We start from the raw sequence: 17124 nt of genomic DNA, 5'->3' as shown, positions 1-17124 counted from the left end.
CAAAACTGGGTCAATGTGTTTAAAGCAACTCCCAAAAATTCGCCACAATAACGGTGTTGTTTTTTAAGCTAAAAGCTACTGTATATCATTTTTAAGGATTAGCACAAAGGGCTACCTATTTGATGATAATTTCTGAAATAACAAATGTTATGTCAGGAGTGTGTTCTTAACATGTTATTATTATGTTATTACTAGGTTGCTAGTAGGGGTAGGGCATAAATGGCCTAGCCTCCTTCTCAAAAAAGGGCACTGGGCGACTGCATATGTAGTTTATAAACTAGTTATAAAAATACTATCAATATAACACTTCTATAAATATCTTCCATCGTTTACATTTTTTTTAAGTCCAAGAAAATCACATTACTGGTGATGTATTTTTAGGACCAGTCCATAAGCTACCCAAGAGTTCTTGGGAGCTACCCGATCCTTGCCGAGGACCACGTTGTATACTTAGGTTAGGGGAATTTTGGCGAAAAACAGTACATCTCTTGATAATAGTTGAGAACCATTGATCTAGAGCAGTGTTTGTGAGTTGCAACCTAAAAGTGGGCCGCTGACCGGTTTTCAGTGGGTTCCAGGCCTCTACCCTGTCAAAAAATTGTTAAGAAAACAACAATAACCGAGGGTCAATTACATTCAACAATCTATGGCAATATTGACCTGCAGATACGGTTACACTCCTGCTATTTGAAACCACAGAAAAAGACCAATCAAGTTTGTTATGTTGAGATTGGTGTAACCCAGATACTATATTCTTTATATTGTGTGAACACGGACCAAAAAACCAAGTAGGCCCCCATTTTCAACATGTGCTCTGCTGCCACCACCGTCTGCCACTCGCAGTAATAGCCGATTGGGGTTAATGGATTGCATTCCATTTTAGGCGGGCCAGAACGGCACACCTCCCGACAGGTGTGCTCTGCCGGTTTTTGCTCACAGCATTATGCGATCAGAAATAATGGACCGCGGCCACACAAGGCCAGGTCATTTTTTGTGGCCAGAACAGCAGAAGAGCCACCATGCGCTACAAAAATGTTGCACTCTTTAATTTTTTGTGTGCATTTTGAGTGTATTAAAAATAGCTGAAGCTACTGAAGTGGAGTATTTTGGATATAATTGAAAATGCAGTTAATTGAGCATTGACGGGCATGTTAAACCCTGAAGTCGTTTTAGTTTCGCAACTTGTTTTTTAAAAAGGCACCTGAATATATTCTGCCATCTCTGGTTTAAACCGCCTTTCATTCAATACATTTGAGAAGTAGACTTTTTTAAAATTTATTTGTGTTCCAGCTTATAATTAGGTTGAGATAGTGGGTCCTTAAGTCAGTCCATTTGAGAACCACTGATCTAAAAGAGCAAAATAGAAAACTGCTTCAAGAAGTTTCCTTTATCCCCTCACCAGAACCTGGTTCAGATGACTGGTTTCAGATTGGTTGAAACATAAACTCAAACTCTTACTCAGTTTCACTACAGAAAACTTCTGGATTTTCCTCTAGCAACACTTTTAACGGTCAATGGACAATTAGGACAATCATATTGTTTGGTGCTCAGTCCGTTACCATAGTTACAAGATGCGAAATGTAACAGTAAACACCAAACTGCCTCAAATCCACTTCTGAAAAAAAATCTCTTAAAAAGAGGAGGCGAAGCCTTTAAAGCAAGCGACGGCATTGGTTCCGGGCAGAGACTTAGGCCGTCGCTTTTTGATGGTGCTATTGTCACTGAAACGGAGCAAGCTAAATAAGAACATCTTTCCGTTAATTTACCTTGAGTCTGACCTTGATCACATGTATGTAGGACATAATGTTTATCACACGAGGAAGTCTTTGTTGTGCAGTGCCGTGCAGGGGCGTTCAAACAGAAAAAACATATTTTGGATGTACCGTGTTTATCTGTGTATAACTCACTTTGTTTTTTTTTTAAAGTTGTGTCTGAGTTATACACCAGGTATTGCGGTAGTATATAACCATACTCGCGCATTGATGGACAGTCGAAAATATCGATGACCAGAATCACAAAACATTGAATGCAACCTCATCTTTTGACCCTCAAGACAGCTAAGGGGTATTTTTGATATATATTGGACGTTTTATAATGAATATGGTAATTATTGATGGCTCGTGTGCAGAGATGAGGCGCTACTTCATTTCATTCCTTTCCTCGTCCACACAGAAACAGGAACCTAGCATTGCTTTTTTGCCCAAATACCAACATCTCGTTGTAAAGTTTCGATTAAGTCTTCTTTATATTTTTAATTATATATATTAGATATATTGGTCCTCCTTAGATGGCAACTCAGGCTGTGAAGAGGAAACGTTCTGCTCAAAATTGCCGATCATGCTGAAGTTCACAGAAATCGAGCAGCTAATGAAAAATTCACTGTACCAGAGGCAAATGTTAGAGAATGGAGAAAACAGAAAGTTGTCCCGAAAGATATAAATAGACCCAAAGAAGCACAAAGTGGGAAACAATTCTTTGGTGTATCTGATGAATCGGACATAGACATAGGACATTAAATTTATATACATATATATATATATATATATATATATATATATATATATATATATATATTGTAAATTTTGCTTTGGTATTGTGTTCATAGTTCACAATGTCAATAAAGGATTTTTATCGGCACGTATTTAACAATGTTTGTCACTCACAATGCTTGGTTTGAGCTTAGGGTCCGTGCTATACTCAAGTGCACGTTAAACACGAATGAATACAAATGATTACTTTTCTTTCAGGCTAATTTTTCAAACGTTTTAAAGTTTAAAAACATCTGTGAAAAGTGTTTTTATGTAAGACCTAAAAATAATCTTTTATTATCGTTATGTTTGTGGAATATCTTCTTGGGATGTGTTATAAGATTTCGTGTAAAGCTATGATGACATTTTTGTTAGTTCTCCTGCTTCCTTAAGCACTTCCAAGATTGATTCTTAGCCTGAGCATTTGCGATGTCATGGTGTCAAGGGAAGACACCATCTCTCAAAATGGCTGCCCAGGAGATGGATTAAATCAGGTAGATATTGTTTCTTTACCTGTATTATACATACTAAAAAAATATTTTGAGACCAGTCCGGCCCCATACATTATGATATTGTTCGGAAATTCTCCAAGCACTTCCTTGCGAAACATTCATGTGGTATGTTTACATTTTGAACTTTAACAAGTGGAACACATTTTTACCTATGAAAACGTTGGGCTTAATTGTCTGCGAGGATGAAAATACTGAATTTGTATTTTGTATTTTTTTTCTGTCACAAATGGAGATGGTGAAGTATAAATGCCATGTATCGGTATCGGTGCTAATGAGACCAGCCTTTTTTAAGGTATCTGTACTCGAGAGTGTGCCGAGAACCATATTGCCTCTCCTTTAAGGACCATTTAACAATCAAGATCCTGGAATTAAACGAATGGTGAATTGCCATTAAATAAATACAATATTAAATAAAATATACTGTTCTGTAAAAGTATTTCCTGTGGGAAATGTACTTACTGTCTGTCATGGTGACTACTCAAGGTTTAGTATTAACTCTAAATATGTCCATAATTGAAGATTTCCCTAACTCTGACAACATTTTCCCCTTTGCACCTTAAATGATGCAGTTTCAAAATAAAGTTGAACGAAACCCATTCTAACAGAGTCCTTTATTTGAGATCCAAAATTTATTAGATCATGAAACGAGACAAGGTGAGACTGCTTTCTTCTTACTTTTTTTTTGCTTTTGAGTATAAATTTCTGAATCTTTAATGCCACTCTGCAAAATGTCCTGGTAGAAAACAAGAAAATGTGGTAAAATAATATCAATCATAATTTTGAAATTTTCTTTTGTCAACAGATAATTTTGCTAATTTTAAAGAGAACAACAATTTTAATTGCATGTTTGCTCTATTATAATGGTTTATTTTTTAGTAATAGTCTATTCTCTAAAAAAAAATGGGACTTAATCGTTGGGTCAATTAGACCCATTTTCCTGAGAAAGACAGAAAAAAAGAAGGAAAGAGAAAAGAAAGAGAGAAGAAAATGAGAAAAACAGAGTTAAAATCATGAGAAATAAATCTATCTATCTACCCAGGTCATATCCCTCAAGAGGGGTGACCGACAGCAAGACAAACACATACAAAAACAAGGAAAAAAAATAAAAAAGGGAAAAAGTTGCAAGAAACACACACGAAAATTTTTGGGCCATGGTCAACCCAAATGCCTAAAACCAAAACAAGTTAAGCACCTCGGCACCCAGGTCGGTAAGGTTTTCCTCACTCCAGATGAAACAGGACACAAGAAAGCCGCCGTGTCACTCGGATCAGGGTGACACAACAGCAGGGCCTGACAGCTTTCACTGGTTTACCCCTGCCGCATCATACAGGTGCCCTGCTTATCCCTTAGAACACATCTAAACATCCCACTATCCTTTCACAACACCTCTCCACTCATTCCCATCACAAATAAGAGCTCTATATTTAGACCTCTTTCCTGCAGAGCACTCATAACACCATCCATCCACGTCAACCCTGGCCTTCCTATTGGTCTCCTTCTATTTACTTCTGCTCTGTACATTCTCCTCACCATACAGAAAAACTTAAGTCTGTGAAGCCCTTTGTGATTAAGGGCTATACAAATAAACATGACTTGACTTGACTTTCCTGGGTTGTTTTACACAAAACAACCCAAGTGTTTGAGTTGTCCTCAACAAATTGACCCAGACCGTTTAGTGTAAAATTAATTAATTTTGGGGGGAGATTTTTTTTTTTTTTTTTTTTACAAAAAATACAGGTAATCCTTTTCGCTGAATTATTTTGTACAAGAAATTACACAATTTTTGTGTTTTTTTTTCTTTCAAAACAACACAGAACATTTGTCATATTAACCCAGACATTGGGTTGGTCAATTATTGAACCAAACTTAGGTTATTTTTAACCCAACTGTTTTTATAATGTACGAGGCAATTTTTATACCTAACTTCAAATTTTCAAAACATTTGAAAAAGCGTCTTATATACCAGACAATACGGTGGATAAAATCGGAATGCATGGTTACAATTAAATGATACTACATATGATAACTCCCTTTGAAAAACATATAGAGTGGTCTTCAAGTGCCCACTTGTGGTTGAGATGTTAATTGCTCAAGCCTAAAACTAATTTTGGTGGTAACACTGGATGTCAATATTAATTTACATTCTATGAAATACGTCCACCAAATTGTCCCTAGGTGTGAATGAGCGAGCGAATTGTCTGTCCCTGTGTGCCCTGTGACTGGCTGGCAACCAGTTCAGGGTGTCCCCTGCCCACTGCCCGAAGATGGCTGGGATGGGCTCCAGCACCCCCGCGACCCTACTGAGGATAAGCGGTACAGATAATGGATGGATGGAAATCCATCCATTCTTTTGCTGCGCCACTTGACCCCACTGGGGTTGCGTGGGTGCCAGAACCCCTCCCAGCTATGTTTAGGCAGTGGGCTGGGGACACTCTGAACTGGTTGTAAGACAATCATGGAGTGCACAGAGACAGATAACTCACTCATTTTGCACCGGGGAATTAACCTGACATGCATGTTTTTGGAATGTGGGAGGAAACCAGAGTTCCCAAAGGAAACCCATGCAGGCATGGGGAGAACATGCGAACTCTGGACAGAGAGGCTGTGGTAGCTGGAGTTAAACGCTGGACCTCTTTACCGTAGGGCTGCGTGGTAACCACCCAGCCGCCATGCCGCTGTTCTCTGAAATAAATCATTAATATTGCTAATATTTTATTTTATTTTTTTATTAACGCAACTCTATCGCTTAATGTAGTTTTAATTGTATGTTCCTCATATTCCAGATAGCTTATATATGAAAAAATGCATCACAAAAATACTATATACAGTGGTGCGGAAAATAGGGTTATTGGTCTACCAACAATCCCCATTGGTCCCTAGTCCAAGGTTGCTTCCACCACATGGTTCGTGCCTCGGCCGAGTCATACCTAATTGGTAAAATGGCGGCGCCCTCTGTTGGCTGCGGCTGCATCGGCTCGCTACAACGGGTCAGGTGTATCGACATTTCGTTCTGTGTACATTGTTACAAAGAATGACAATACAAAGGAAATTATTAAATTATTAATTATAATCCAAAGTAAGTGTTCTGAAAACTGCTCAACAATCCCTTTTGTCACATGAGAGGTGCTTTGAAATAACTGGAAAGAAACAAACAATCTGTGCCTCTGACAAAATTTTTGAGAGACTTATAATGTCATTTTAGCAAGATTAGGTTCCTTTAAAGACCCCCAAGAGCGGATAGGTTGCCCCTCGTAGTCTCATGCTCGGCCTGTCCAATCCTTGCCGACTATCGCCTTACGTAACGGACGGCCTGCACACGGGGCTGCTAGAATAAAAGCACAGGTCTCAAGTTTTAACACTCTTTTTAGCACACCAGAGAAGTGTCGACTTTGCAACAAGAGGTAAGTCACATACACACAGTACATTGACATTTTTCTGCATTTCCTTCAAAAACAATAAATGTGTTTTGAAATTGACCTTGCTCTTGAACTGAGAAAAAACTGATGTCATTGGTTTAAAATTAGCCACAAAAGAAAACTTCAACTGCAGTGCTTTTTAAATTGAATCAACTTTTGCACAAATTACTCCCAACATTTAATTGAATACATTTTATGCAAAGTACCTCCTGCAAAACATGTGTACATACACTTGCATGCATCTCCTACTACGCTGATAACCTTACGAGAACGTTACTCAATTTGGTCTTTGACCCGAGTCAGACAACAATGACTTGCATGTTTGTGTGACGAAAGCGCTGTTTGTACAGTATATCAGTAGTCGACATTTTTGAAACTTAATATTACATATCAAAATTTGGATTTGATCGTTAAGTCACGTTCATATCTTAAGCAGGTGTTGTTGCACAAGCATATTTGACCAGATTTAATAGATAAAGCCCTTTAAGTGATGGCATTGTATAAAAATTCAATTGAAACACTTAATCAAGATACCATAGAGCACATGTATTAAATACTAAGCATTGGACATTGAAAAATGTGCCATAGAATGAACAGTACAATGTATAAAATGATTCCAGGTTTTTCTTTTAATTAAGATTACAATACAACTCATATTTAAACACTAGATATGTAAAGATGAAAGAAAAGTTAGCTTTGTTCACGCTGCAAAAATTAAATTCTTATACCACTGGCAGAAAATGTTATTGTAAGCATATTTTTTTCTTATTTAATCTTGTTTTTATACTAAAATAAGAAACTGTTGACTTGACATAAGAAAATAATTTATTATCTAGCAGACAGTTCATTGTTTTGCTTGTTTTGAGTACTATTTTAAAATATTAGTTCAAGTCAAGTCATGTTTATTTGTTAATCACAAAGAGTCTCAAAGGGCTGCACAGATCAAAGACTATTGCAAACTACAGACTGTTATGACACCATCCCCTCATTTAAAACCTATATGAGGACAAATAATACACAGATTTTGTCAACATAAAATATAGGTTATTCATATGCTATAGATTAGAAGTGTGTTTTAAGCTTAGATTTAAACATTTCTACTAAGGTTGCAGATCGAATCTCAGGGGGGAGAGCATTCACAGCACCGGGGCCCAAATGGAGAACGCTCTCGAACCTGCAAATCTCTTCTTGGCTCTCGGGATCACTAGTAGACCAGCATTTTCAGAGCGAAGGCTCTGGACTGAAACATAGGGGCAAATTAAATTGTAGTTGAATTATTAATTAATTATTAATTAATTAGTTTAAGTTAAATTACGTTAAAATATTTCCTAAAATGTTATCTACCAAATGCATATTTTCAATAAAATTTTTTTTATTAATTTGAGAAATATCATAAAATAAGAAAAAAGATGCCTTTTCAGGCAGAATGATCAACAGTTAGACAAGACAATTTATCTTATTTTATAGATGGTTTATTTTATTTCATTTGAGAAACAAGATTAAATACAGTAAAATAAGAACTGTTTTACCTAATCTGTGCGCGTTTTTTCTAAAAATGGGGTAAGAATGTATTTTTTTCTCCACGTTGGGGCCATCTAAAAATGACAGTACGATGACACAGCAAAATAGTATTTTTAATAGAATAAAAACTTAACCCATTGTCTTAAAATGTGGCTTTCGTTTAGATTTGTTTTTTTTCAAATTTGAATATATTTTAAATCGTTTCTGTAGTAGAATAAGGTTAAATGTATTTTACTATGCTAAAATTTTACCTCTTCTACCTGATCGGAAATAATTTTGCCCATTTTAAGTACTTTATTTACGATTTTGGAAAAAAATATTTCTTAAAACAATTATCATTTCTTGAAGGGAAAAAATATCATCTCATCTCATTAGCTGCACCGCTTATCCTCAGTGGGGTAGCGGGGGTGCTGGAGCCCATCCCAGCAATCATCGGGCAGTGGGCAGGGGACACCCCCAACTGGTTGCCAGCCAATCGCAGGGCACACAGGGACAGACAACTAGCTTGCTCATCCACACCTAGGGAAAAATGAATTTGTTCATTTATAACAATATTAATTTAAATAACAAACAAACAAATGTAAGGAAACAGTGCTTTGTGATTTTCAACACTTGTTTTGGTTGTACTACACAATACAACGACATCTTGTGGTCAAATAAGGCACACTGTCTTTTCTTGATTTATTACTCAAACAGGAAACATTCTGTATCTTAAAACAAGATGAAATTATACCCAAACTGACTAACATTCTTTGCCAAGAATTGAATCTCCATCGACGTAAGATGATAGTGATTTCGGATACATACAGGAGAAATTAAAACAGACAAAATGATACGTGTTGTCTTCACGTCAATAGAACTACATTAAAAGGGGATTATGATAAAATGGTGCTCAGTGATTGAAGTGGAGTCTTCATTTTAATAATTATGTTTTTTGAAATCTATTTATGACCTTACATCTCCATCCCTGTCCCCAGGCCTAAGGATGAAGATTGCTGTGATTGGTCAAAGTCTGTTTGGACAAGAAGTTTATCAAGAACTGAGAAGAGAGGGCCACACCATTGTTGGAATATTCACCATCCCTGACAAGGACGGAAAGGCAGACCCTCTGGGTAAGTACATTTTATGTTGAGGGAAGGTTAAAAATCTTTTCTACGTACTTTTCCATCAGATTAATGCTTAATTAATTATATTTTCCAAAACTCGGGTAAACTTAATATCGATAATAATGTCAATTCACTTACTCAACCTACATCAGTGGTTCCTGAATAGTGTGCAGGCTCCCCTAGTAGGACGCGAGACTCTGGCAAGGGGGGCACGGGCACATTTAACTTGCGAGAACTTTTGTTTTAACCTTCCCAGAGTAACATGCAATTGCACCTCCAGTACACAAGGGGGCAGTGGCGTTCTCAGTAGCATTGTGTTTCGTTTACGTTTAGCCTTGACGCAGTTTGCATAGCATACAAACATTGAATATGAAGTGTAGACACAAAGGGTAGCAGTGAAAAAATCTTTAACATGGACGCAGAGCTAGTTAAAAGAAATGGGGTAAAGAAATAAACAAAAATCTCCTACCGTAGCGCCTCACTGCGACCTTGGAGGGAGACAATATATATATATATATATATATATATATATATATATACTGCCCTACGACTGGCTGGCAACCAGTCCCCTGCCCACTGCCCGAAGATAGCTAGGATGGGCTCCAGCACCCCCGCGACCCTACTGAGGATAAGCGATAATGGATGGATATATATATACAGGTCTGTCTCAAAATATGAGAATATATTATGATATTTTATATTTTCTGGAACGCAATTTTTAAAAACATACATTTTGGATTCCTTATAAATAAACTCAAATATTGGTCTTTTTAACATTGCAGATTAACTCCCACCGCATATAGTATACCTTTTACGACATTCTAATATAATTAAGTTTTGGCCATAATCGACAATATTAAAATCAGAGCCAAGTCAAGTCACGTTTATTTGTATAGCCCTTAATAACAAGAAGTCTCAAAGGGCTGTACAGACCAATGACTAGTACAGACTACAGACTACAGACTACAGACTATTATTACACCATCTTCTGATCTAAAACCTACATGAGGGCAAGGAAAAACTCCAAAACTTCAACATAAGGAAAATGTAGAAATCTTGAAAAGGGACCGCACATGAGGTAATCCCTCTTCCAGGATGACCAGGCTGCAATGGATGTTGCAATACACAGACATTTTGTCAACATTAAATATAGGTCAATCATAAGCTATATTATATAAGCTTTACCACTGGGAGGCGCTAAATAATAGATGTTGTCCCTTTGACCTGACACATTATAATTTTTATTATTATTATTATTTGTAATTCATCATCCTTTTATTAGAAGCAATATAACAAACAATAAACCAATTAGGCTATTAATAGAAGCTAGTGGTAATACCCGGATTTGATTCATGCTTTTCATAGGTGATCGATAAGATAACACAGGTAGCTACGGCACCAGCAACCTGCTGAGTGAATGCTAAAGGTCATAAGTAGGTGGGTGAGGGCGTGGGAGATAACATTTTTGGATGGAGGCGGGCAATCGATGTTTATGGGCATTAAAACAGCCATCAGAGGTTCAATATTTCAATTGATTTGTAATTAATCCAAAATGTATGTCATATTTGCTTTTATTAAATTGTATGGCAGAAAATAGATCACTTCATCGCCATATTATATTTTTTCCGAGACAACAAACAAGCATAATGTAAACGATTAAAAGATAAAGATTTATTCAGTTTATTCTGTTTCTAATGTTCAATACCTGCAAAGGAGATTGCATTGGATACCGGGGTTGTTCATTATTTAGACCAGTATGCACTGTTGTCATCATTATAGCTACAGGCTAGTAATGTTGCTGTTCTTTGATTCCACTCCCTAAAGTAGATCTCCTTTTTTTAAACTAGGAGAAAAAATGGCTCAGGAGTGGACCTTAAGATTGTACTTTTTACTATCTTAAGGATTTGTATACAGTTCTTTACAGTCCTGTCCTGTTCTCCTTGCAAGCCAACATTCCCGGATGCCTTCTCTCCTTTTATTGAGTGAATACAAAATATTAAACTTATGAGCAATTCATAGTTCACGGTTCACGGATCCCTTAACCACCTATAAGGGTCGAGGGGCACCACTTCCTGTAACATGTCTTTGGCAAATAGAGCCTGAGGACACCCGTCTGTCTCCAGGCCTGGTTTTTGGATTGGGTTTTGCTCCCCCAAATGAAACAAATAGTACCGGGTTCCATGGTCAACAGTAGTAGGAGATTTCTCCTGATCTAACACAAATACAGCACTCACATCATCTGGTAACTGTCGTTTTTCGGTATAAAGCGATTTCCCGATCTTCAGAGACGAGCTGGATTTGAGATTAACGGGCTTTGGCATTTGTGGCCTGAATTAATGGTAAAAAACTCTTTGATTCTGACATTTAAAGTATACCTGTTTGGTTCATATCCACATCATACAATATAGCATTTTCAAACCAAATTGCATTTTGACCACAGCCACCGAGGCAGAGAAGGATGGGATCAGCGTGTTCAAGTTCCCTCGCTGGCGTGTGAAGGGCCAGGCCATCCCTGAAGTGGTGGCCCAATACAAAGCCGTGGGCGCCGAACTCAACGTCATGCCCTTCTGCTCTCAGTTCATTCCCATGGAAGTGATTGATCACCCCAAGCACGGCTCCATCATCTATCACCCCTCGTTGCTGCCTCGCCACAGAGGAGCCTCGGCCATCAACTGGTGTGTCCCGGCAACTTTATGACTCGTGAACAGTACTGAGTTCTGAAATTATGCAGAAGGGCCTGGTTCGTGTAAAAAATGATTGGTTTTATTTTAAAGCTCCAGTGCGTAAAATTTTACTACTAGATGGCAGTGTTGTCTAATGCTGCTACGCTATGCTCTGTGGCGCTGGTTTTCACCCGCAAGACGTCAGAAAAACATGGCGCAGCCTCTAGGTATAGATTATTTTTTTATATAAAATTGTACATTGGTATGATAGTTTATGTATTTTTGCCTATCCAGATAAACGTTGTTTTTATTTAGTTAAATTACATGTTTTTGTACCTAGAGGAGGCACTAAATATCACACACTTTCTCTTTAAGTATCTTCCGATAGATTGTTTGGATCTGATACATGTCATCAAATCGGTAGGAATACAAGCTAAATTATGTGAAATGTCTAGGATTAACAGTGCGGAAAATATACAGATATATTTTTTAAGCATTTATATTTTAAAAAGTGTTGAAAACTCAAAATGAAAAGATGTTGGTGGGGTTTTTTTTTTGCTCAAAATTAGATTTTTGTGGCAAAATATTTAGAGTATTGTTTTTTTAATTTTATCAAAAAACTTTATCCAACATGCATTTACAAAATACAGAAAATTGTAGCCATAATATTTGTATTATTCAAAATTTGCCACTCTTATAGGCAGCTAAGATACTATATAAATAATGTATTGTTCATTGGGGGGTTCACAATAGGACTCTGGGGACAAGAGTATTTTTCTTGCTAAAAATGCAACGTAGTGACTTCTTTCACCACCAAATAAGCGCACCCTATTTTAAAAATTGCAAAATTCTACCAATGGGGACAACGCTTGCATGTTTGAATAATTAGTACTCATTTAAAACGTATTTGAAATTATGTACCACACAACTGCTAATTACCGTCATAATCGTCCTGTCACCTCTCCGATCTTGTTGGTGCACCGTTCAATGTTCATTTAATTTCATCCGCCAGTATTTTTTTAAATGAAGGGATTAAGTGTTAACTAATAACAGACTGTAAAGAGAAGCTTTGATGGTACAACATTATAAAGTACTCTTATCTCCCCGGCCACCACGTCTTTAATCTGTAGCCCTCTGGTAGGCACCGCAAGTCAATTAAAACAAGGACAAACAGGTCCAAAGACAGTTTATTCCCCAGGGCTATCACCAACCTAAACAAGCACACAAAACTGTGAAAAATACATACATTTGGGCTTATTTGGGTAATTTTTGTTGCTGTTCAATATTGGTAAACTACTTTTTTTGCACTATTGTTACCATTCACTATTTTTCATTGTACTATTTTATAGCTTAGGCCAGTCTCTAAGCACTATGTTGTAAATATTTTTGCCTATTTATCCTGACAGTCTTTATGACGTGTTTACCTTGGAGTGCCATGTCTAATCGCATTGCATACAATGTTTTAGTACATTATTATCAATGGCGATAAAGACAATTGAATTCATACTATCTGTTCCATGCACAAAAGCCTCACTGTAGTTTCAGTCACCGATGCAGCTGGCAATGGAGGGCTTACTTCCAACAATGTGCAATGTGGTTTGAGTGCATCTTTTTTTTGTGAAATAGATAGATAGATAGATAGATAGATAGATAGATAGATAGATAGATAGATAGATAGATAGATAGATAGATAGATAGATAGATAGATAGATAGATAGATAGATAGATAGATAGATAGATAGATAGATAGATAGATAGATAGATAGATAGATAGATAGATAGATAGATAGATAGATAGATAGATAGATAGATAGATAGATAGATACTTTATTCATCCCCGAAGGGAAATTCACTTTTCCAGCAGCATCCCTGAGCTGAGAACAATCGAAAATAACACGGGAGCTGCTTGTGGGCATTGCTGTAAAAAATATATTAGTAATACTTTTTGAACGTAATATTTTAACTATTTCGGTTCAACTGGCTGGATTCAAAAGCCTAACAGGCCGAATCCGACCAGCGGGTCATAGTTTGCCCAAGAAAATCTTATACGACAATACGTACAGTGCTGTTAAAAATAATAGCAGTACAATTTGGTTAACCAGAATGTCTCAGGTTTTAGTATATTTTTTATTGCTGCATGTCAAACAAGTTACCAGTGGGTACAGTAGATTCTCAGAAAACCAACAAAACCTAGCCTTCATAATAGGCACGCTTCGAAGTTTGTGCAAAAGGAGCGTGGTAAAAAATATAGCAGTGTCTGCTGTTAACTGTACAAACTCAAAACTCTTTTGTATTTCCCCAAAAAAGGTAGGATTTTCCAATCTTAATATTTAGTTGCATGACCACAGTTTTTATAACTGCTTCAAATCTGTGTGACAGAGAGTCAACCAACTTGTGGCACCTTTCAGTTGTTATTTTGCTCCATGAGTTCTTAACATCCATCTTTGCATTATCTGCTCCTCAGTAGAGTCTCAATGGATTGCTTAACAACATTTCACAATTAATTTAGATTTCTTGGTTTTGCTTCACAAACCGCATTTTTTATATTAGTTCTCGATTGGATCGAGATCTGGGTATTAGGCTGGCCACTCCATAAAATTAATTTTATTGGTTTGGAACCAAGACTTTGCTCCTCTACTGGTGTGTTTGGCATCATTGTCTTGTTGGAACACCCATTTCAAGGGCATGTCCTCTTCAGCACTGTATTTGAAAGAAGCAGAGAAAGCCTTTAAATAAATATTATTTCCGCTTAAGGACGTTGATCCACGGAGACAAAAAGGGCGGGTTCACCGTTTTCTGGGCCGACGACGGACTGGACACGGGGCCCATCCTGCTGCAGAGGGAATGCGTGGTGGACATCAACGATACGGTCAACACACTCTACAAAAGGTTTCTCTTCCCAGAGGGAGTCAGAGGAACTGTAAGTGCATGTGTAAATGATGCAGAAGAGGAGGACGGAAAATAAATATCTCTTCCTGGTTAAAGGTAGAGGCTGTCCGGTTGATCGCCGAGGGGAAGGCGCCACGAATCGTTCAGCCAGAGGAAGGAGCCACTTATGAGGGCATCCAGAAAAAGGACAATGCAAAGGTGAGGAATGCTTTAGGAGGAAAATAAATTATTTTATTTAGGCGCTGATAAAGGTATTTTAACATTTAATTAATCGCGTGAGTATTTTGTCGATGAATTGGCTTCTGCTTTTAAAACAGAACTGATATCAGCTTGGCTAAAAATATTGAGAAAAAAATGCGTTTTGTTTAGAGACTCCTTCCAAAAAAGTACTTCATGACCAGATTTATTTTCTTATTTTCATTTTTCTTTTTAATTTTTATACTTAATTTTCTAATGAATGGATTAAAAAATATATTTACTGTAGTTTTATTGATGTTTCTAGTAAAAAATAATTCCTAAAATGCACAAAATAGTCGTTTTGTTGTGCCTTTTACAAAAAATGCCTCTTTCCGTGAATTTGTTTTCCTTTTATATATTAATACTTGATTTTGTCGCAAATGTAGCAAATGTACCAAAATTATCTTTTTGTTCTTCCTTTAAAATATTTATTTGTCTACAGACTCCCTTTAAAAAAACACCTACCTCGTTGGCAGAATATTTTTTTTATTTTAATTTTAATTTTTAATATAAATTGATTCCCTAATGCCCCTAATAAGCAGGTCGGCGCCTTGCATGGCTGCATGGCCGCTATTGGTGTGTGAGTGTGTGTGTGAATGGGTAAGTATGAAGCACATTGTAAAGCGGTTTGGGAGGTCTTCATTGACTTGAAAAGCGCTATATAAACACACATTAAACCACCCCACCTACATTGCATATTACCGAATTTTATTGCAACATGTATTCTGTGTAGCACTATTTAGATATTCTCTATAACACGCTACAGTGGGCATTTGCACGTCACACTGGGTATTTGTATATTGTATTCTTTTTGCTTTATTATTGTATTGTTCTCAGCTCAGGGAAGCTGCTGGAAATGTGAATTTCCCTTCGGGGATGAATAAAGTATCTATCTATCTATCTATCTATCTATCTATCTATCTATCTATCTATCTATCTATCTATCTATCTATCTATCTATCTATCTATCTATCTATCTATCTATCTATCTATCTATCTATCTATCTATCTATCTATCTATCTATCTATCTATCTATCTATCTATCTATCTATCTATCTATCTATCTATAAATGCAGACCGTTTACCACTTTTATTATATTAGTCAAAACTAGTAAAATGAGAAAGATAATCTCTAAAATCTGCAAAATTGATTTTTGTTCTACCTTTTAAAAACGTTTTTGTTCATAGACCCCCTATTTTTTTTCCAATTTGCATTTTTCTAAAAGAAAATGATACATAAAATCTGCATGATTGTCATTTTTCTACTATTTTTCTTTTTTTGACACAAAAATATTTTATTAAAAAAACAGTTGTCCGCCAACTGCTATTTAAAAATATGTTTTCTTTTTTTCAGAATGATTGTGTTGAAACTAAAATTAATAAATCAAATAAAGTAATCATTTAAAAAGGGGAGGGTAGCACGGCGGCGCAGTGGTTAGCGCTTGTGCGGCACAGTTCATGTCATGGGAACCTGTCGTGGGTTCAAATCCAGCTCCAGACTTCCTGTGCGGAGTTTGTATGTTCTCCCCGTGCTTGCATGGGTTTCCTCCGGGCACTCCGGTTTCCTCCCACGTTTCAGGTGAATTGGCCGGTCCAAATTGTCCCTAGGTGTGAATGAGCGAATGAGTTGTCTGTCCATGTGTGCCCTGCGATTGGCTGGCAACCAGTTCAGGGTGTCCCCTACCCACTGCCCGGAGATGGCTGGGATGGGCTCCAGCCCCCCCGCGACTCTAATGAGGATAAGCGGTACGGCTGCTGTGATGAGATGAGATTAAAAAAGGGGAAGAAAATGCCAATGCTGAAAAATAGATATACAGTGGGACCTCGCTACTTCGCGGTTCGACGTTCGCGGCTTCAGAGCTTCGTGGTCTGTAATGGTTTAAAAAATAAATAAATAAAAAATACATATATATATATATATATATATATATATATATATATATATATATATATATATATATTTTTTTTTTTTTTTTTTTTTTAAGGTGCGCCGCTACTTCACGGATTTTCACTTATCACGGGTAGTTTTGGTCCCCATTAACCGCGATAACCGAGGTCTCACTGTAATTTTTTGCAGTGTAGCTCTATCTGACCACAAAAATAGACAATTATTAGTCATTGTGTTTAAGGTAAACCAATTAAATCACCAAATTCACATTAAAAGTTTTAAAATAAACACTTTAATTAAAACCCAGAAACTGCATTTTTTTCCGAACATGAACTTTGAAAATTCCCCTTTTAGATTGGTCAA

The 17124-nt window shown here is 36.8% G+C and overlaps 1 protein-coding gene across 1 annotated transcript in view; it reads left to right on the top strand.

Annotated features, from left to right (window-relative positions):
- The first annotated feature begins 6328 nt into the window (after window positions 1-6328).
- The window catches only part of aldh1l1 (aldehyde dehydrogenase 1 family, member L1), a 37069-nt gene continuing 26273 nt past the window's right edge, over window positions 6329-17124 (top strand). The window contains exons 1-5 of the mRNA XM_088338537.1: window positions 6329-6441; window positions 8955-9089; window positions 11524-11758; window positions 14501-14666; window positions 14732-14833. Coding sequence (XP_088194663.1) covers window positions 8963-9089; window positions 11524-11758; window positions 14501-14666; window positions 14732-14833 — 630 coding nt within the window. The 5' untranslated portion in view covers window positions 6329-6441; window positions 8955-8962. The remainder of the gene's footprint in view (window positions 6442-8954; window positions 9090-11523; window positions 11759-14500; window positions 14667-14731; window positions 14834-17124) is intronic.

Source organism: Urocampus carinirostris, chromosome 6 (genome assembly GCF_059441175.1).
Source record: "Urocampus carinirostris isolate Australia breed hairy pipefish chromosome 6, RoL_Ucar_1.0, whole genome shotgun sequence".
In the NCBI taxonomy this organism is placed as follows: Eukaryota; Metazoa; Chordata; class Actinopteri; order Syngnathiformes; family Syngnathidae; genus Urocampus; species Urocampus carinirostris.
This window is presented reverse-complemented; position numbering and strand designations above follow the sequence as displayed.